The sequence below is a fragment of the Equus caballus genome, chromosome 24 (assembly GCF_041296265.1).
Source record: "Equus caballus isolate H_3958 breed thoroughbred chromosome 24, TB-T2T, whole genome shotgun sequence".
Classification (NCBI taxonomy): Eukaryota; Metazoa; Chordata; class Mammalia; order Perissodactyla; family Equidae; genus Equus; species Equus caballus.
Window position 1 is genome coordinate 54,726,412 of NC_091707.1, and position 20,896 is coordinate 54,747,307.

The 20,896-nt window shown below is 44.7% G+C and overlaps 1 protein-coding gene across 12 annotated transcripts in view; it reads left to right on the plus strand.

Annotated features, from left to right (window-relative positions):
- The window catches only part of EML1 (EMAP like 1), a 166,890-nt gene that overhangs the window by 127,616 nt on the left and 18,378 nt on the right, over nt 1-20,896 (plus strand). For 6 of the 12 annotated variants that reach the window (XM_070249700.1, XM_070249703.1, XM_070249701.1 and 3 more), the window contains 11 exons: nt 1,573-1,601; nt 5,069-5,198; nt 8,002-8,151; nt 8,980-9,049; nt 10,781-10,891; nt 11,985-12,080; nt 13,961-14,095; nt 14,868-14,967; nt 16,016-16,170; nt 18,408-18,533; nt 18,815-18,946. In XM_070249700.1, coding sequence (XP_070105801.1) covers nt 1,573-1,601; nt 5,069-5,198; nt 8,002-8,151; nt 8,980-9,049; nt 10,781-10,891; nt 11,985-12,080; nt 13,961-14,095; nt 14,868-14,967; nt 16,016-16,170; nt 18,408-18,533; nt 18,815-18,946 — 1,234 coding nt within the window. Of the gene's footprint in view, nt 1-1,572; nt 1,602-2,710; nt 2,768-5,068; nt 5,199-8,001; nt 8,152-8,979; nt 9,050-10,780; nt 10,892-11,984; nt 12,081-13,960; nt 14,096-14,867; nt 14,968-16,015; nt 16,171-18,407; nt 18,534-18,814; nt 18,947-20,896 lie in introns of all 12 variants that reach the window. The other 6 variants (XM_005605439.4, XM_023628380.2, XM_023628377.2 and 3 more) reach the window with 2 other exon arrangements.

Below are 20,896 nucleotides of genomic sequence, written 5' to 3' on the forward strand. Positions count from 1 at the left end.
CAGGAAGGCCCCCGGGAAGTGGCTCTGAGCACAGACTCAACCCGGGGCCCAAGGCTGGCTGTGGGGCTGGTGTCCCGGAGGAGGGACAGCCAGGGCAGATGCCTGACACACGAGTCCTGGCCTGCTCCAGGGATGTCAGGGACAGAGTGGCTGGAACTCAGAGACTGAGGGCCGGGCAGAGGGAGACGAGGTCGGAGCCATGCCAGGGCCGGGGCCGGCAGAGGTTGTCTCGGGCCCTACGGGCTTCTCCGTTAAAGGGGTTTGCTGTGCGTCCAGGGTCCTATTTTCAGTGACCCAAGGTTAGAATTCAGAAAACTAAGCCGATAGCAGATCCAGCTGCTGAAAACACGTTCGAACAGAGTGCAAACCACTTTTAAAGCATCAGTAAAGAACTCCCCGCCATGTACTGCATAAAATTATCTGAAAATCAAGGACATTCACAGATAATATTATTTATTACATTGTGGGAGTAAGGGTAACTTTTACTGGTCGTGTTTCTCAATGTATTTCAAGTTAAAAATGAAGAAGAAAAGTAACATTACGACTACATCTGCTCAGATATATATTTTTTAATGTGCACAAAAAAAATTTATGAGCCTCCACAGGCTTGTATGGCTTGCAGCTCCCTTTGGGGTGGGCACTGTTTATGGTTTCGTCTTGTTCCATATCTTAAGCGGGAGGTGATCTGGGAAGCAGGGCAGTGCCGTTGGAAGACAGCCCGGGCTGTTGGAGTCTTACAGAGCCGGGTGCAAGTGCTGGCCCTGAGATTAACCAGGGGGCACTTGGTGCCCTGCCAGAGAGTCCCCTTCCTTGTCTGGCAGGAGGTGGTCATCCCTTCCATGGTTGTCACGGGAGGGCTGTGCCTGATGGAGGTAGTAAGCGTGCTCTCCTGCACGTGGAGACTCCTCTGGCAGGCTTGTCCCGTGGGAACCTTGCCCCTAGGGATGACCTCAGTCCCTCTGTGGCGTGACCTTGAAGGCTTTGGGTGCCTGATTTCTCAGGTGCAGTCAAGGGGTGGTCTCAGCCTGGCCAAAGTCCGCAGTGGGGTCCCCGCCTCTCCGATGATGACTATGCCCCCCGATAGTCCTTGTTCTGTCCTCCTTTTCTCCTGCCCTCTCGTCTTCCTCACCATAGCTGTCCCTGCCAGGATGGGGCTCTGAAAGTCCTCGCACAGAGGCTCTTTTGTCTGGAATTTGCTAGTTTTAAGTAAATTATTTAAATAACCCTTCAGAAGAACGTGGGGAGATGAAACCTTCTTATACATTTAGACAACGCTGTTCCCATCTTGCTGAACCAGATGTTTTCCTTCCCCAAACGTTTATTTGCTCTCATAAAAAGCACAGCTTTGGTGATAAAGTGGGGATCACCATCACTCGCCCCTGGTTCTGGCCGCTTGTGTTTATTTACACCTGTTCCTCTTGGCCGTCCCGCAGTTTTGTCTTTCTTGTTAACGCAGGTCATTCCTGCACCTCAGTGGGACGGACACGGCAGCCAAGGACAATGGAGTCTCATGTGAATGGGATGAAACCCCCAAACTGACCTTTAAAATCTGTGTTTGTTTTGTTTCCACAGCAAACCCAAGGAGCCCGTCTTCAGTGCGGGTAAGTCTGATTCAATTCCGTGCAGGCGCCCCTCACTCTCCTCCTCAGAACTTGGGGGACAAATAGCAAGTGGCTATTGCAAGGGCCAGCTTTGGATGCACAGAACTTTGGTGTCTGGGTGGCAGGGCTGATGGGCCCAGGGCTAACTGTCGGCCTGTCCCTGGGGGTCCAGGGCTCAGATCTAGAGAGACCGCCCATAAACAGTCGTAAAGACTGAAGCCTCTCGTGAGCCGTCTACAGCCCATTTAAGATCCGCAATAAGGGCAAAGGTGAAATGCCACCACGCGGGCCGAAAGGGAATTTCCAGGTTGAAGGACTTCTGGTGCCTTTGTTATTTCTTCCTTACCAAGAGGCTCCCTCCCGTCATCAACATTTGCATTTCTCTGAAAGGGAGAGTTGCTGATGCATCAAGTTATGCCTTTGTCTGGTAGCTTTTTTTCCTTTTCTGCCTTTTCCTAAACTGCGCACTAATAGTTCATGTAGAACTTTCCATGTATCTCTTCTTAACACATTTCGTGGTAAGGTAGATGCTATCTTTAGACATTAACCTTATTTAAAAGTGTATTTAAAATGCAGGACAGTTGACAGTTAGGAATTGGTTAAATAAATTCATTTAATTTTTCCAGTTATGTTCCTTAAGTTCAGAATTAAAACATGAAAGTCAGAGTTTCATATTTATCAGCATGTGCTTTAGTATTCATTTCATTTTCAGGACGCACAAAATTACTCACTGAAAATGTAATCGCCATGAGCCTGCAGAGCGGGGTCTTGAGGGCACTTGTCAGCATCCCAGGTTTTTCTTCCAGGGGGCTGGGTAGCCTCTCTGACTGAGAGCTAGTGAGTGCTCCCCAAGAGCTAGCGAGTGCTCCCTGGGAGCTGGTGAGTGCTCCCCAAGAGCTAGCGAGTGCTCCCTAGGAGCTGGTGAGTGCTCCCCAAGAGCTAGTGAATGCTCCCTAGGAGCTCGTGAGTGCTCCCCGGGAGCTAGCAAGTGCTCCCTGAGAGCTGATGAGTGCTCCCGGGGAGCTAGCGAGCGCTGCCTGAGAGCTAGCGAGCACTCCCTGGCAGGCAGGCCCATGCTCTTGCAGTACTTCAACCATCTCTTTATCTAGCACTTCTGTCTCTGTCTCCGAAATCACAAGGGAAGCGCCGGGTGACACACTGCAAAGGTAGGCGGCCTTTCTGAAACCTCATAGCTCTCTGAGCAAGGCTGTTACCCAGGCTACAGAAACTTTTTTCATACAGGCAAACAGCTCCCCTCCTTGTATGAAAATGTTTTTGTGATGCAAACCATTTTGATTTCAACCTGAAAGCATTCCTGAGCATTTACTTGGGTGGGTTTTCATAAGTGGCTATAAATTGGATCTTGATTATTGGCTGATTACAGGAACGTTTTAAAAGCTGTATAAACCTTAAGAGAGCTATAGGGCAACCCCCGGATGGCCCGCTGTTTGAATTGGTACCCTGCACCGCTGCTGGCCTCCCCTGCTCGCGCCTTTGGGTTTGCTGGTTTTGTGCTGTAATCTTAACACGCCTGAGAAAAAACCACGGCTTTGCCAGCTGCATTTTGATTTTAGATGTAGAATGTCGGGCTTACCAGTGCAAAGCGGTGCCAGGGCTAAATGCAGTGCTTTTTTTTGCCTCATCCAGTAATTTAGAGTTGTGCAATGAGTAAGCCTCAATCATAAGGACTTCCTAACCAGCACATAACTGCAATGTACTCAGGAAGATACTTCACACACGTTGATTATGTACATCCGTAATAGGCTTTTTGTGGGGAATGGTATTGTATTCTCTTTATTCCTAACAGCCTGATGCACTTAGATTTGGGTGAGGGATGCAGGGAGGGAAGAGGTCAGGTGAGGAGAAGAGCTTGGGTACAGGCACCAAGCAGGACAGATGTGCAGGGTGGCGGACAGATGCAACTGGTCAGAGAGGGGAATCCATGGGGGGTGGTTGTGGCTAATGAGGTCATATGAGAGGAGAGCCGGGCCAGGCAGTTAGACGTGGATCCAGCAGAGAAGAGAGCAGGCTCAGGATTTTGTGTGGAGGAAGGCCGCGGTGCAATCCGGTGTGGGCCTCGATGGGTATGGCAACAGTGTGTGAGAATACCTAGGGGAATCCTAAGAGAGCCTGGAGTGATGGGGCCTCGGAGGGGCCAGCGGAGGACGGGGCCAGGGAGGATGGAGCCCAGTGAGAACATTCTAACAGGAGGCCCCGTAGAACACAGTGACTGGCATGCTGGTTGTAGGAGTGAACACGGATTGTTCTTACTTAAAAGTCAGACTCAATATGCAGAGCGGAGAGTGCGTCACTTGCATGCGTGAAAGATCTGAATGCATGCACACAATAACAGAAACCTGGGATGGCCTCTCAGTTTTTAGGCAGTATTGCATGTGGCATTGTTTGAAAATCCCTAGGAATAAGACTTACAAAACTAATTTGTAAATGTGGTACTTACGGTACTATAATTATTCTATGGCTTTCCTCACTGATTACCTCTCCCCGGAGGACCTTTCTGTTGAGTTATGTACAGATATCCCTGGCAGCAACTGCCCGACTTAAATGCCATTAAGGCCCGATCCTTTGATCTGTCGTGAAGCATCAGGATGCAGTGAGTTCTGAATCTGAGCAGGATTCGTCAAGAGCTCATGAGACATTTCCTTTGCTCTTATTATATCCTGAAAACTCTAGACAGAAACCCCAAGTTGTTTCATTTTAAAAGTCCAAGAGTTGTCCCATGTCAATATATTATTGGGTTTTACTTTTGTCCCTATAATTTATTAAAACATCAAGTTATTTTATAATATAAATGTTGTTCTACAAAGTTTTATTTCCCAGTTTCTCTCTCTAATGGGTCTTTTGTTCTTTTGTTTTCCATTTCTAGCTTTTCTTTGAGCATTTTCCTTTTTGCATGCATCCTAGCATATACTTCTGCTGATTTTGCGTTCTTTACACTTGAAAGAATTGTCCAATGTACAAGATACATAAAGACATATTTTTACACCACAATATAACAAGCCAGTTTAAGTCCTGAAAGATATTTTATGAATTTTGATATTGAAACTGTATATACATGGAACTCAATAAAAAATTTAAGTGGATTTCCTGTGTTAGTTGTAATTTTTTGGGGTGGCATATTTTCCCCCTCCTGTTGATAAAGAAAATCTGAGGACTAAAATCTCTCACAGAAAATGATTGTGGGAATCTAGTTCTTTTCTTGCCTTTTACAATTCCTTATATATTTCATGTAGTTAAGCAAGCAGAAGGTCAAAAGCAAACAGGATGAAAACTTTTGTTTCAAACTGTTTAACTTTATGTTTTAGTTACTTTTCCCTAGGACGTTAATCAGAAATGACCTGAAGGGTAAAGTTTTCACTTTCATTTGAACGGCTAGAGAAAATGTAACTTTTTTTTTCAGGTACAGTGGACCCAGAGGGGTTTCCCTGACATCTTTGTTCTTTTTGCAGAAGAAGGATATGTCAAGATGTTTCTCCGCGGCCGCCCGGTTACCATGTACATGCCTAAAGAGCAGGTGGATTCTTACAGTTTGGAGGCTAAAGCAGAGCTGCCGGCCAAGAGACTGAAGCTGGAATGGGTGTATCCTTCCTTCATTGATTCCTTATCAGCCGATCCATGCTTTTAGCCTGAAGTTTAGCTGCAGAAATTCATAAAACTAAACCGTGCTGCCAAAAAGTGTTTACACCCAAAGAAAGAAAGAGGGGTGTTCTGGAAGGAGGGACCAGCATTCCCCCTCAAACCAAGTGGGAACTTGGATGACTTTTGGAGCCCAGTGTCAAGATTAATGCTGACTAATCGAAGGAGTAATATGAGTATAGATACCCAGGTCCTAAATGAAGGGAGTACAATGAATGGCAGAAATAAAATCTACATGTAGCCTAGATATAATACCCCTTTGAGAAAAAATCTAGGCCACAAAAATCTGAGTCAGCCATATGACTAGTGTTCTTGAAATAAAGCTTCTGGGGCCTGAGATTTGGAAAAATGAATGAGTTTCCAAGGGGAAAAAACTGAAAGACAAAAAAAATAGAGCCTGTGACAAAGGGTGAATTAAGTGTTGTTTTTTTATTTTATTTTGCTTTAGAGGAAGCCTGCAAAGGCCACCTTCCAGTCCATTTAGATTTTAAGACAAAGGGCAAAATCCTTTCTTCACCCTCAAACAGATATTTATCAAGCACCCGTTTAATGCCAAGCCCTGAACACAAATTATAAGAATTTGGTTTAAATTGAAGCTGTTGTAATTTCAGTTAGAAGAATGACTATTTGAAATTGTGAAATCATATTCTTTGGAAATTTTTAAGAATTATCGGTACCTAAATTTCTGCCCCAGAATATATTTTTTATTTTTTTCAGGTTCAGACATCGTAAGCGTTTCCTGCACCTGTTTGGGAATCTGTTTTGGCACATGTGATTGACGTGCTTAGTTCTTCTTTAAGGCAATAATTGTTTAAGTTGGTTAAATCAAACCTGGAAAACATTATTCAAAACACATTTGTTCAGCCTACTCCCTATTCATATTTTAGAAACTATAAAACAATGGAATTTGCTCCAAATAAATAGTTATTTTTCACATCCAAGTACAAGTGATATTTCGCTCTCAAAATAGTTTTTAAGGTTTGGAAGTATACATGCCAAACTCTTAACAGATGTAATTAGCCCTAAGGAGTTGGGAATGGTTGGGGCAAGGAAGACCTACATTTTTTACCTTTTGTATATGTATCTGTGTATGTGTGTGTGTGTGGTTTGCACCTTTCACAAGTATTTTTATGATGTAAAAGAAAAAGTATGGGTGCCAGCCCCGTGGCCGAATGGTTAAGTTCGTGTGCTCTGCTTCGGTGGCCCAGGGTTTTGCCAGTTCGGATCCTGGGTGCAGACATGGCACCGCTTGTGTGACCACGCTAAGGCAGCGTCCCACATGCCACAACTAGAAGGACCCACAACTAAAATATACAGCTATGTACTGGGGGGATTTGGGGAGAAAAAGCAGAAAAAAAAAAAAAGAAGATTGGCAACAGTTAAAAAAAAAAGTATTTTGGTTTTGGGTTTTTTTGGTGAGGAAGATTGGCCCTGAGCTAACATCTGTGGCCAGTCTTCCTCTATTTTTTGTGGGACGCTGCCACAGCATGGCTTGATAAGCGGTATTAGGTCTGCGCCCAGGATCCGAACCTGTGAACCCCAGGCCACCGAAGTGGAGCCCGCAAACTTAACCACTATGCCACTGGGCTGGCCCCCCCAAAAAATTTTTTTAAGTAAAAGATTTAGCTCCAAGATTACAATAAAAAATAAACTCATAATTGACTGTAACTGAAGTATCTGAAAGTCAATTGTCAGTAGCTTAAAATTTCTTTTTAAAAACTTTAAAATATAATGAAGGTCAAAGCTCAAAGTTTTTTCTTGAAATAGGATTTATAACTTCAAACTGCTGAATATTTAAAACAATCTAGTCAGTTAATATTTTTGGATATATTTTGTTTTTCATACAAGCTACAAAAGCTTCCAGCTCGACTAGGCATTTGGTGAATTTCCCAATCCTGACTCTGGAAGCCAGAGAGCAATGGCAGCGTGAGTTCCCAGACTGTAGATGCGTGTGTGTCTCAAGAAGACGGCAGCGTGGAGAGTGGAGCCCGGACAGACTCAGCAGGCCCTGCTGCTCCTTCTGGTTCCCAGGGTCAAGTCCTCCCCTTTAAAAGACCAGAGATTCAAGAGGGAAGTAGGTCTGAGCAGGCAGTGTAATACCTGAAAATAAATGTTACACAAGAAGCGTGGAAGAAAAGAAAGAGAAAAAACTTTGGAGCAAAATATTCCAGCATTCTTGTGAAATAAGTGTCCAAATAGAACTTCAGGTGATTTTAGCTCTAGAGTCGAGATGGAGCTGTTGAGCTGAGCCCTGTGGTAGACAGCCCAGGGGTGAGAAAGACAGCCATCCACCTAAAATTTCAACCATTCATCAAAGAAATTTGGCCCCTGGCTGTTGCTTCCCGGATCCATGATGGATTGACTAAATTGCAAAGAGTTCACCTGCCTGCCACTTCAGGAATGTCTGATCCAGTTACTTTTAGTAAATAAAATAATAAATTACTATTTTTTGATCAGGCTGAAAAAATTCAGCTTTCAAAATATAGTACATACTTTCTAAAAATAAAACCACATCTTTGTATTGTTAAAAATATGTATTCACATTAAATCAGTGACCATTTCCAGCTTTATCGCCTATTTAGGAGGTCAGATGTATTTGGCGCCAAGGATTTGCATTTTAATGTTATTTAAATTAGTGAAATTGATGGTAATAGTCATATAGAATTTTATTGCCTGTGCTTGTTGAATAAAGCTGGTGTGTTGTCAGCTCTTAAAGGAAAAGAAAGTTTTGTCTTGACACGCAAAGCTATGGGTACAGGGGTCGGGACTGCCGTAATAACCTGTACCTGCTTCCCACGGGCGAGACGGTGTACTTCATTGCGTCGGTGGTGGTGCTGTACAACGTGGAGGAGCAGCTTCAGAGGCACTATGCTGGCCATAACGACGACGTGAAGTGGTACGTCCTCTAAGCCGTGACTCGTTACACTAGCAGTAGTATTAGGGGAGAGAGGTCAGTATTAGGATATAACTAAAGAGAAGAAAAGGGATCTGCGAAAATAGGATCTTTGGGGAAAGCTCTTCCTTAGGTTCTGAGCTGTCTGCCAGCTAGTTGTCTACTGGCTACCCAGCTCTCTAAGACACCCTTTTAGTCTTCTATCTATATAACATGTGATGTTAACCAACCATGTTACCTAAACAAACAGTCTAACAGACCCCTGTTTGGAGGCCTTCTTAATCCATCCCATGCTAACAACTTCTAATTTGGGTCTTTATTTTTTAATAAAAATGTTTTGCCTTGTGTTGGTGGCTGGGTCTCCTCTTCCTATAATTCATTTACACCTTTTGGGAGGGACTTTGTGTGTCTTGGAAAGATGGATGGATGACTAGATGGATTTACGTATTTGTGTTTATCTTAAGTCCCTGATCAGTTATAACAATCCTGTTGGAAAGAGATGATGCCATTGCTACTTCATATACTCAGAATGACTTTTAACAAAGACTGTATACTGATTAATTGGTTCTGAATTGAAATGGAATTTTCCAAGCAGAGGATGCTTTTTCCTTGAGTTTGAAAATTCTCTAGAGTTAAAGGAAATCAGATGAGATGAAGTCGGCACTAATTGTCTGAAGGCATTGGGGTGCTCAGAGGGTGTATCCTGAGTCTGTAACAAGTCAGGCACTCTGTGTTTCTCATGTTTAAATTTTCGACTAGATTATGTTTGATCAAGGGGAACGTAAAGCTGAGCTTAGAGAGTAGATGTTTGATAAATCTCCCTTTTTTCAGCCTAGCTGTTCACCCCGATAGGATCACGATAGCAACGGGACAAGTCGCAGGCACGTCTAAGGATGGAAAAGTGAGTCATATTCTCCTTTCACATTTTTGGAATGAACTGGTAACACAAAATAATTTTCTGAAAACATTTTGCTAAAGAATAAGCCTGCTTAGATATAAAGTGTCTGAATACTTCTTAATCCTTCATTCAGACTTTTTATTGCGAATTAAAGTTCTTGCCACGACCTTAAAAATCTACTGAGCTCACCCTAATTTCAGCCAATTTTTAAATAGCCTTGTTCTTGCATAAGAATTCATTAATTCTTAAGATGCTTGTTTACACACATGATGAACGTTAAAATATTAAGAACACATTTAGTAAATAAAGTTAAAATCATAATAATCATTTGAATAGGGGGCATTTTGCCTCTTCAACAAATTTCGGACACCGTCTGCATGAATACCCAGTAATCAGGACTCAAACCGTGGAATTTGTGTGCGTGCGTTTGACAAAGGCTGCCAGCAGGATTCTCGCACAGATCCTGTAAACACCTCAGCAAGACTTTAATGTGTGTTTTAGCAAATCAGAGAGAAAACTAGTAGAATTGGACAAATTGAGAATGATTCAAAACTGGCTTCCAGGTAGTTATTTACTGCAGTCTGTGGTCACTGTCGTGTCTTATCCAAAACTCCTCGTAGCTTTTTTGATATCCACTTTTGTATAGCTCCTTATGGCATAGAATATGACTTAAGACTAATGACATTAAATATTTCCATTTTTTATGCCACCACTTTTCAGAAAATATTTTAATAACATCAAATTTTAAATACTAACTATTCTATTTTCCATTAAAATGCTACACTTGAAAAGACGAAATAGGAGCAGTGGAAATCAGACGACTGTTACGTAAATACACATAAATGGAACAGGGTCTTCTAACTGACCTTTGAAAGTCCTTCGAAATAGTCATAAATCATCTGTTCCTCCCTCTAGTGGATTAAAAGTGTATTTCAGTTCCTGGCATTGAAATTGAATCAGAAGTTTAGAGCCAGAGAAAATGTTTCAGCTATGTGAGCCAATCCTTTCAATTTACAAGCGGAGAAATCAGAGAGGCCAAAAGACTGTCTCCAGACACCCAGCTACTTAGAGACAAGTCCACACTGGAACCTGGTTCACCCACCCCGCTCTGTCCTCTACGTGCAGCTCTAGTCCTTTTCTTGATAAGTCTGCTGACCGTTCTATGCTGCTTTCTTCTATTAAGAGAAAAACTAGTACACATAATCTAGGAACGTAAGTGAGAGGATTTTGAACTAATCATAACAATTCTAAATTTTTATTGGTGCATAATTGATCGCCTCTTTTGCTCCTATGAGGCCCAAGAATGTGCAGCAAGTTCTTAATACTATTTTGTGGTGACCATCTTGATGAATGTAGACATGCTTATACCTTAATAACGATACAAACTTTGAAAGAATAACTCTTATATGAGATTCCGTTTTCCTCATCATTTTTCTTTTTTAAAATTCAGACACATTAGATGTGCAAATTCGAATGTCAGTTCCTGTGGTACAGTGTTCAAGAATTGGCTATTCTGAATTTAAAACTTGGTAGACTTCTCCTGAAGTTAGATTGGCCACAGGGGCCATGACCCCCTGAAGCCATTGGGACTGTTTTATTTATGTTCAAAGGTAGAGTCCTCAAGTGCAGAAAAACACCTTTTGTTTTGAGAAAATTGAAGTTATCTTGTAACTTCCGGGTCAAGGTAAACCTGTATAACCAGCACAATTGGCGACTGCATTTTTTCCTAAACAGCAATTGCCCCCACATGTGCGCATCTGGGATTCTGTGACGTTGAATACCCTGCATGTCATCGGAATCGGTTTCTTTGACCGAGCCGTCACCTGCATTGCGTTCTCAAAATCCGTAAGTGTGAGCCCTGTGGGCGTTGCAGCCTTTGTCCATACAGAGGAGAGACTCCGCTCACGGCTGAAGAGAGAGAGCTAACGCTCTCAGTGACTGCCCGGTGTGTGTCCAGATTTGAACTCTGAAAACTTCCTGCTTCCCAGGTCCCCTCAGTCAGAGGTCGCATGTGTCCCCTTGGGGGGTCATATACTTCCAGTCAGCTGTCTCCAGCCACGTGGGTGTGGTGATGAGAAGAGACCAGAGACACTTGTCTTCAGGTTCCTGGAGCCAGTTTTGCCTGCTCTGGCCTTGAATTTCACCCACCTCTCTGGAGGTGGCACCAGCGTGTCTCTTCCATCCTATGTGGGCTGGCTCACTCCCCGTCCATAAGCGGGGGTTGGCTGGGCCTCCTGGTCTCCCAGACTTCCTCAGGATGTGCCCGTTCAACAGATCCACCCTTTAAACCACTTTTCAGCCAGTTCAGAAACTTACCTTCACAGGTGCATGCAGGTGCTCACATGGAAGTACCACGTGCCTCTCCCCCAGTGCTATCGCTCCTTGTCCAGCCTTACGGTAACCCTGTCTGCGGTTAGAACAGACCCGTGCTGGGCGGGCTGTGGGCGCCGTCTCTCCTGGAGGAGGGCTCTGCAGCGCCTTTGGGAGCTGTTTTAGTGGAACCGGTGGTGAGGAGCCATCCCTTGACCCCTCCTTCTGCTCCTGTCCCTTCATCCTCCCACATTCACCTGCTCTCCCTGTCTGTCTGCCCACATCAGCAGATCTCAAGACCAGTGGGTGAAGTTTCTTTAACTAAGATGTAGCGGCCTCTTTATTAAAAGTAAAATTCAGGGGCCGGCCCCATGGCTGAGTGGTTAAATTCGCGCACTCTGCTTCCATGGCCCAGGATTTCGCCAGTTCGAATCCTGGGCGTGGACGTGGCACCGCTCATCAGGCCATGCTGAGGCGGCATCCCACATGCCACAACTAGAAGGACCCACAACTATATACCGGGGGCTTTGGGGAAAAACAAAAAAGTAAAATTCATGTTCATTTTTAATCACACTCAACCTGTTTTATTCTCAGATGTAATCTCCCTGTGAATATCTTTTTTTTGCAGAACGGAGGGAGCAATCTGTGTGCCGTGGACGACTCCAACGACCACGTGCTGTCCGTGTGGGACTGGCAGAAGGAGGAAAGACTGGCGGATGTGAAGGTCTCTCTCCAAGCCTGAAGCTAGCTGCGTTATAATTTTCCCATTTGGAGCCTCTCCTTCCCGCCGGCTCCCAGGCCGTTTCCATTTCTCAGGGAGCTTCTGGGCCCCCCCTTCCTGACGCAGCCCTCAGGCATGACACCTCCACCTGTGAATCCCTTTGACCCGCCCTCTCCCCTCATGGGACGCCACTCCCAGGTCCTGGCAGGGTTCCTCCTCTCTTCAGCACAGCTGTAAGGCTTGTTCCCTCATTGTTTGACAGCCGTTCCGCTTCTCATTCACTCCACCCTTCATTTGTTCACCGTTTCTTTCTCTCATTCCCCCAATTCTGAGTGCCCACGGTGTTTTTGCACTGTCGAGGCACTGGAGGTGGGGTATAGATGCCCAGTCAGGGAGGACCAAGCCCAGGAGCTGAGAGCTGAGGGCTGAGGGAGAGGTCAGCACAGCCAGCGGGGCTGGTCCACAGCGGAGTGGACTCGGGAAGGCAATCCAGTGCCGCTGCTGCATCCCAGTCCCTCCTGGGGGACTCTTCCTGCAGTCGTGCCGCTGGCCTTCCCTTTACTACCTCTGATCCATTTTGCACACTACGTCAATGAGCTTTCCCTTAAGCTTTTTTATGTTTTACTCCTGTTTAAATCTTGATTGAATCTGTTTTATAGAATTGACTTCAGATTTTTCATCATGGCATTTGTTAACCTTAGATAATCTTACCTACCTAACATTAGGATTACCACTGGATCCCCTTACTGACCTAACGTTAGGATTACCACTGGATCACCTAACTGACCTAACATTAGGATTACCACTGGATCACCTTACTGACCCAACATTAGGATTACCACTGGATCCCCTTACTGACCTAACATTAGGATAACCACTGGATCACCTAACTGACCTAACATTAGGATTACCAGTGGATCACCTAACTGACCTAACATTAGGATTACCACTGGATCACCTTACTGACCCAACATTAGGGTTACCATTGGATCACCTTATGTACTTGCCTTTTCTCTTGCGTGTCTGGGATACAGACCCTGTATTCTAATCAGGCATGTTTCCTGACACCTCTTTTCATGCTATAGCCCTGTCTTCTAATAATCTGGTCAAGTATTTAAGTTCCCGCTATGTTGCTAGATGGAAGTAATCAGAGGCAAGTTATTCTCCAGGTTTAAGAAGGTGTAACTGAATTACCAAGCAAAGAGAGTAATCAGGGTCAGATTCATCTGACCAGGGTACGGGTCCTGCAAAGCAAGATAACAGAGTTAGGGGTGGTAAAGTGGCAGCCACACGGCCAGATCGCCAATGCTGGATCCCCAGCTCGGTCACCAAACCACCAGCAGAGTCCTAGGAATTAGAACCAGGAGGGACTCCCAGAGCAAACAGCACAGCCAAAGTGAGCCAGGAGCGACAGAGCCATATAAAATCCAGATTCCTGGGCCCTTCCCGGAGCTTCCTGTCACTCAGGGGTGAGACCTGATGTCTGCATTTTGACGCACATCAGGTGATTCTGTCCTTCAGCCAGGGCTGGGGATCCATCGTGGGAAGCTGAGAGCAAATTCTTACATTTCTTAAGTCCCCAGCTGCCTTAACCCAGTCCTGCAAAGAAAGCACACTGGGTCCCTGCTCTTTGCCAGGCCCTGTGAGAGGACTCCATGGTCCCTGTCCTCAGGGGGCTACAGTCCAGGGGAGACAAACGAGGAGAAGGTGGGGCACACAGCAAACATAAGTTTAGTGTTTACAGAAGATGAATTCGATGGGGAAACCATCAAGAGGCCTAGTGCTTAACTTGAAGGATTTATTTATTTGCAGTTCGGATGTTGTTTACTTTCTTAAGTGTCTTAAGAGATTTGAGACATTCGCTCCTCCTCTTTTGCTCCAAGTGTTCCAACGAAGCTGTGTTTGCCGCGGATTTCCACCCCACGGACACCAACATCATAGTGACCTGTGGAAAATCGCATCTCTACTTTTGGACACTAGAAGGAAACTCCCTTATTAAGAAGCAAGGATTATTCGAGGTAAAGTTGAATTACATTTGCAGTTTTGTTTTTCACTGAGTGGTACTCGTGATCAGCTAGCTTTTAAGGGAGATTTGAGGCACCCCAGTCTTAGGATTTGTTTTAATTGGCTGATGTTGGGGTGCATCTGGGGGTATTGTGATGAAGACTATCCTTGGGGATCCCTAAAAGAGTTGGGGAACCCCTTGTGTCTTGTGGATAACAGTGGTGATGCCGAGAAGGAAGGATGGGCCAACACAGGGAGAACCACAGGGAAAGGGTGCCGGGGGGTGGGGCCCCCACCAAGGCATGCTTGGTTGCAAAGAGCAGCCAAGAAGACACCCGGGAGAATGGGCCGTGCGTCCTTGCCTTTATGAAGGGTTTGTAGCCGCTCTCTGTGCCTTTAATCTGGCCATTTGGTGACCTTATGCGAGCATCAGGGCCAGCACCTCTGCCCTGTGGGGCCTTCGCTGAGTCAGAGGACCGCTTTAGTCTGGTGCCAGGGCCCTGTTGCTCAGGCTGTAGTCATGACAACACAGCCCACCCCTTACCCCTCCAACACCCTCCTCTGCTCAAGCTGCCTGCCACTTTACAAGTACCAGAAATTTCTTTTTTCTACAACAGATAATCTCATGGCACAAGTTACGTAATGGTAGATTAAAATAAAAGGCACACAGTGTGGTAGCAGAAGCTGACACTATCCAGCTTGGGGTTACTATGGTTCTAGATATTATCAATATAAATAAAAGGATGTCTTGATTAAAAATATACATATATTTGCAATATTCTGCAGAAGCAAGAAAAGCCAAAGTTCGTCCTCTGTGTGACTTTTTCTGAAAATGGTGACACCATTACTGGAGATTCAAGTGGCAACATCTTGGTATGGGGAAAAGGTAACGAGTGATTGTTCCCAGAGCAAATGTTTTTTGGTGATGTGATAAGTAGGAAGTCAAACGTCACTTCTGTAAGAATCGTCGATCAGGATAATTTGCGAGTTTACTATTAAATTCCAAGTTCTGTAGGTGCATACGTACATGTGCTCATGTGTAAATTGAAACCGTAAAACTAGAACAGAGGAAAACAAGAAAGTGAGAGCTGTTCACCTTCTGTCATTCTAAAAGGCTCTTTAAGCCCAAGACGTTATGATGAAATTAATAGCTTTATGAGGAGATCTGTTAACAAATTATAGTGATGAAGTTACCAATGACTATTTGGCTGGAAAATATTTAAATAACTGTTCTGGTTCACATGGCATTTGGCAGACATATACTGAGTACTAATTTTGTGCGGGGCAGCCTGCTGGACGCTGTGAGCATACAAATGAGGCAGCTCTGAATCCCCCGCAGTCAGTGAGCAGACCATGTGCTAAGGATTCTCACAGAAAACATTCATTCAGTTAAGTTCAATGCGTGCTTACCATGTGCCAGGAAAAGTCCACCATCCCGGTTCTCAAGGATGGTAGAGTTTGGGTTGGGGGTAGAAACAGACCCGTAAAGGTAATCTCAGAACAATCCGGAGACTTTTGTGGTATCCCTACTGCTGTGGGTGCTAAGTGCTCCGGACACTGTTTCATTTCATCCTTCGAACAATTCTGTGGGATAAGCAGTGACCTCATTTCACGAAGAGGGAAACGGAGCATAGGGCAATGAGGCACTCGGCTCCTAAGGCTGTAAACTCAGGGTCCCTGTTCTTAGCCGCGTGCACTCCCATTGTGCCCTCCCCACACTGTGCTCTGTGTTCGCATCTCGTCCTTAATTACAACGTAACCCAGTTCATGCTTGTCTGGTGCTCTGTGAACTTCTAGAAATTGGATCCTTTCTAGATTCACGCGACCATGGTTTCTAACTGACAATGTCGTGTTTTTAAAACAAAAATGAAGTGAGATGGGCCGAGGCGAGCCTTGTGACAATGTAGTAAGGATGGTTTTTTTGGTGTGTTTAGGTACGAATCGCATAAGCTACGCAGTACAAGGGGCCCACGAGGGTGGTATTTTTGCCCTTTGTATGTTAAGGGACGGCACGCTGGTGTCAGGAGGAGGGAAGGACCGGAAGCTCATTTCTTGGAATGGAAACTATCAGAAACTTCACAAAACTGAGGTAAGACAGCAGGCAGGACTATTGAAATTTATTGCGAACCGTAAACTGTTATACTCACTGGTTTCCTTGCTGGTTTGAAATCTTAGCTGACAGTTTTGAAAATTGTTTAGATGAAATTTTATTAATTGGGTAATATTTTATTAAAGTCGTGGAGGCAGTTTAAGCACAACTACTAAAATGAAATTAGGTGTATAAAATTTGCGGTTGTAACATATTTTACATTTAGAATATTTTTATGTTAGAACCAGTCTCACTTTTCCAAGAGAGTAGTCCCCATATTTTTGTTTCATTTTGTTTCGTTCCCCACATTTAACATTATCATTAAAATCCTTCTTCTTTTTTCACTTTAATTCCCAGCATGTTACTTTGGAGACGTTCTCACTTTGAACTAATATTTATTGAATATCTACTTTGTACATGACTGAGTGCCAGCACGTCCTCTAGAGTTCCAACTCTTTTCAGTATCTGCTTCTCCTCCTTTTTACCTGGCTGGCAGCCCTGCACACCAGTGGGAGCCAGAGGCAAGAAACTTAATATTCCTTCTGCACACTCCCTGAGTTTTCTCCCCACCCCCAGGAAATTATGAGCAGACAGATATCAAGGTCAGGATGAATCTGAAGGTTGATGGTCTTCAGCCCTGACATAGAATGGACACGTTGTAGAACTCTTCCAACTTCTAAGTCAGATGAGTACAACATGTTACAGCGGTAACAGAAGTTACATCAGAGAGCAGGGTGGCACCATGCTTTAGCAAGATGAGAATTTGGTTTTGTTGATTATTGCTCTTAATAAAGGAAGTCCTTCAGCTGAGCTTTGGAAATCCCTTCCCCTTTCAAGGAGATTTTAATTATGATAGCATTTCGTATAATAAGATTAGACCAGCATTTGATGGAACGTGTGCCCATTTTAAATTATAACCACAACCAAGGTTCTGAAGCCTCGTCTAGTTTCGTAGAAGATGCTCACCATTTCGCAGTATCTATAATCGCTCTTCGTCAGCATGGACTGTCGTCGCTGTTGCTGTGCTGTGCTGTGCTGTGCTGACAAACCACGCTGGAAGTAGAAAGTTTGCATGAGAGCGGCTGCTGCTGACCTCGGAACTGGAGTGTCTAGAACCAGGGGCTTGGCTGGTGTATTTTGAAATTCTTTTTCTTAATATTTAGATAATTCCATATGTTTACCAACATGAACAATGGATTTCAAAACTAAATAGAGTGAAGTTGCCAAAGAATTTCCCATTTTAAGTTACAGTAAATTTGGGCACCTCTTATTACGGTGTGTCATAGTATTCTCCACTTTCCAAATTGTTCCTGCTACTGGCATCCGAAGTCATAACAAGCAAAGAGTAAACAGCACAGTAGTATTTCTTATTTTTTAATCTTGTCAAGAAAAAATTCTTTATTCTTTTTGCGTTATTTATAATTGAGGTGACACTGGTTTATAACATTATGTAAATTTCGGGTGTACGTCCTTACATTCTGGTTTCTGTGTAGACTACGTCGTATCCACCACCCAAAGACGAATTACACATGTGCCCTTTCACTCATTTCACCCTCCTCCCACTTCCCCTCTGGTAACCACCAATCTATTCTCTGTGTCTGTGTGTTTGTTTGTTGTTGTTTTTATCTTCTGCATATGAGTAAAATTATATGGTATTTGTCTTTCTCCATCTGACTCATTTTGCTTGGCATAGTACCCTCATGGTCCATCCATGTTGTCACAAATGGCAAGATTTCATCTTTTTATGGCTGAGTAGTATTCCATCGTCTATATACATACCACATCTTCTTTATCCGTTCGTCCATTGATGGGCACTTAGGTTCTTTCCAGGTCTTGGCTATTGTGAATAATGCTGCAGTGAACATAGGGATACAAATATCTTTTTGAATTAGTGTTTTCATGTTCTTTGGATAAATACCCAGAAGTGGAATAGCTGGATCAAATGGTAGCTTTATTCTTTATTGTTTTTTCAACAACCTTACTCTTGCTGATTCATTTCAGATATATGAAATGTTTGGAGTTTAAAAGTAAGGTTTGGGGTTTTGATCAGTCCCTCAAGTACTGGTTGCGGACCTCTCTCTCCATGTATACATACGCGCGCGCGCGCGTGTGTGTGTGTGTGTGTGTGTGTGACTGTGTGACTGTGATAGGAGCTGTCATGATGATATATAAACAAGTATTTTGAATGATGGAGCTAATAATTTACTGACGTTTTAAATCTTTTCTTTTCGATGCAGATTCCAGAACAGTTTGGTCCCATACGGACAGTGGCCGAGGGGAAAGGCGATGTGATCTTGATAGGCACCACTAGAAACTTTGTTCTGCAGGGCACCCTGGCGGGGGACTTTGCACCCATCACTCAGGTACGTCCCAGCTCAGAGGGCCCACCAAACACTTCCATTTTATGTCACATTAGAATACAATAAAGCATTACTAAGAGGTGGTTATTCCTGTGTTTTTATACTAACCTGACCTCCCTCAGCTTCAGAGTTTCAGTTGCAATCCTGAGTTAAGTTGGGGAGGAAGAGAAGCTGATGACAGCATTTATGAAGTGTGCAGCAAGCCAGGGTTAATCATCCTGGAAGGCTCCTGAGTGTCAAATGTAGCCTTTCAGAGAACTTCCATTTGTCTTGGTTCTTTGTAGGGTCACACGGATGAGCTCTGGGGACTGGCCATCCATGCCTCCAAACCTCAGTTCTTGACCTGTGGCCATGACAGGCATGCCACTCTCTGGGACGCTGTTGGTCACCGGCCCGTGTGGGACAAAATAATAGAGGTAGACGTGCACGTTACATTCTGTTTTTCTTATAACAATTCATCTGGAACGTGTTCATATATATTTTTCTTTTTTTGCATGAAACTAATAGTGATATAAAATTTTCACAAAGCAAATGTCACTGAATTTATCTCCTTCGAATTGCATTGCTTTCAGCATCGCCTTGAGTGGTCTCATCTCTGTAATTCTGAAGTTTGCTGTTGAATTTTTCGACAGCAAGTTAGCCTTTCCAAGCTGGTGTTTGGGTTTCCTGAGTACAGAGTCTCTTAGCTGGCTTCAGTGCCCAGAGACCCTTGTTAAGAGCCTGCATTCTATCTACAGTGTGCTTTTGAATGAAAATTTACAAGCTGTTCTAAAAGCATACAATTTCTCTCTACAATTTGAGTTTGATGCTAAAGGTAAAGCTTTAGTTTTAAAGTCAGCATCTCTATGACCTTTGCAAAAGGAACTCCGATTGCGTAGCAGAGGGCTGAAATATCCTTTCCCTATGTGAACACAGTGATGACTGCATTTATTGAGCACTCTTTGCATACCAAGCACTGTACTTGTATTGTCCTTAATCCTGGCAGCAGCCCTGCAGGTCGAAGTTTTTTCACCCTGATGTTATTGTTTAGGAAATTGAAGCCTAGAAAATTCAGATAGCTTGCCAAGGTCACTGAGTAAGGGACAGAGCCAGTGTCTACCCCCAGCTCGGTCAGATCCCAGGCCCAAGGCCTTCCTCCGCATCATGCTGTAATGAGTCAAGTGCATTCTGTGCAGCTTGGGTCCCTCAGGACGTGTATGGTCCCACGTGAGCAGCAGCCACTCTGTAGACCCCGCTCCTCCCGGCAGCCCCTGCAGAGTTCCCAGCATTACCCAGTGTGCAGGGTCCACATTTCAGCCCTCCTGCCCTTCGCTTTCCGAGAAGGTCACCGAGGGTCTAGAGCTGGCCAATCACCAGTGGAGCCGGGCGCCAAGCTGACAGGGCCTGAGGGGTGACACTGCCACTCAGAGGAGACAGCGGGCAGGACCGGGCTCGAGGAAGTGGTTTCCTGTGGTGTGCCCATCCTCTGGCAGGAGCTTGGAGGAACAAATGGGGAGTAAGTGAGGGGTCTGCACAGAGCTGATGACAGCCACCGGATGCAGGAGGGGCAGAGGTGGGCCCGGAGGGCAGCCTTTCCCGCGATCTCACTCAGCGTGGCAGCCCTGCTGAGAGCAATGCCAGTTACCCCGTCCCCTGTCCTTTACCGGACTGTTAACCCACTCAGCCTGACAGAAGGGCTAGGGGCTCAGAACCAGACGCCAAAAAGTTGTGCGGTTGAGTCCTAGCTCCTTCACCCACTGGCCATGTGGCTTCAGACAGGACCCTCCCTGTCCCCTGGTGGCTTCCTCTCACAAGCGTCACAAGCCTCAAATGAATCATACGGTAAAGCTTCAAGTGGACGTGGCAGCCCTGAGCTTAGTTACAGCTCACATTTAGGAGTAAGCATTGCAGTGATGTAATCAATGCCCGAACAGTTTCTGGTCTCTCATGTTTTTTAGTTTGAGAGGACTGCCTCCTTCTGTTTCCATTTCCATTGCTCCTTTTTCCTTGGACCCCCTGTGATTAATCTCTTGTCACTTCAATCCACCTAAACCCTCTGCCAAGTGATGTCATGTCTAAAACACAGATTGAGTCATGTCGCTCTTGTCACTGAAAGAAAAAAAATCACCTTCACTCTGTTCTTATTTCCTGGTGATCACAGCCCTTAACATGACAGTGCAGCCCCGTTACTAGTGTCGTCCATACACTTTCCCGTCCCCACCCCGTATTCTCTGCATTGTCCACTCACTGGGTCTGCCTGCTTTTCCTCAAATAGGCCACAACTTGTGGTGCTTCTGCATCTTCAATCATATCATCATACCCTTAACACCTGATCCCCAAAATATTGGCGTGTCCACTTCCGCCTTGGGTCCCGGAAGGCCCGAGTC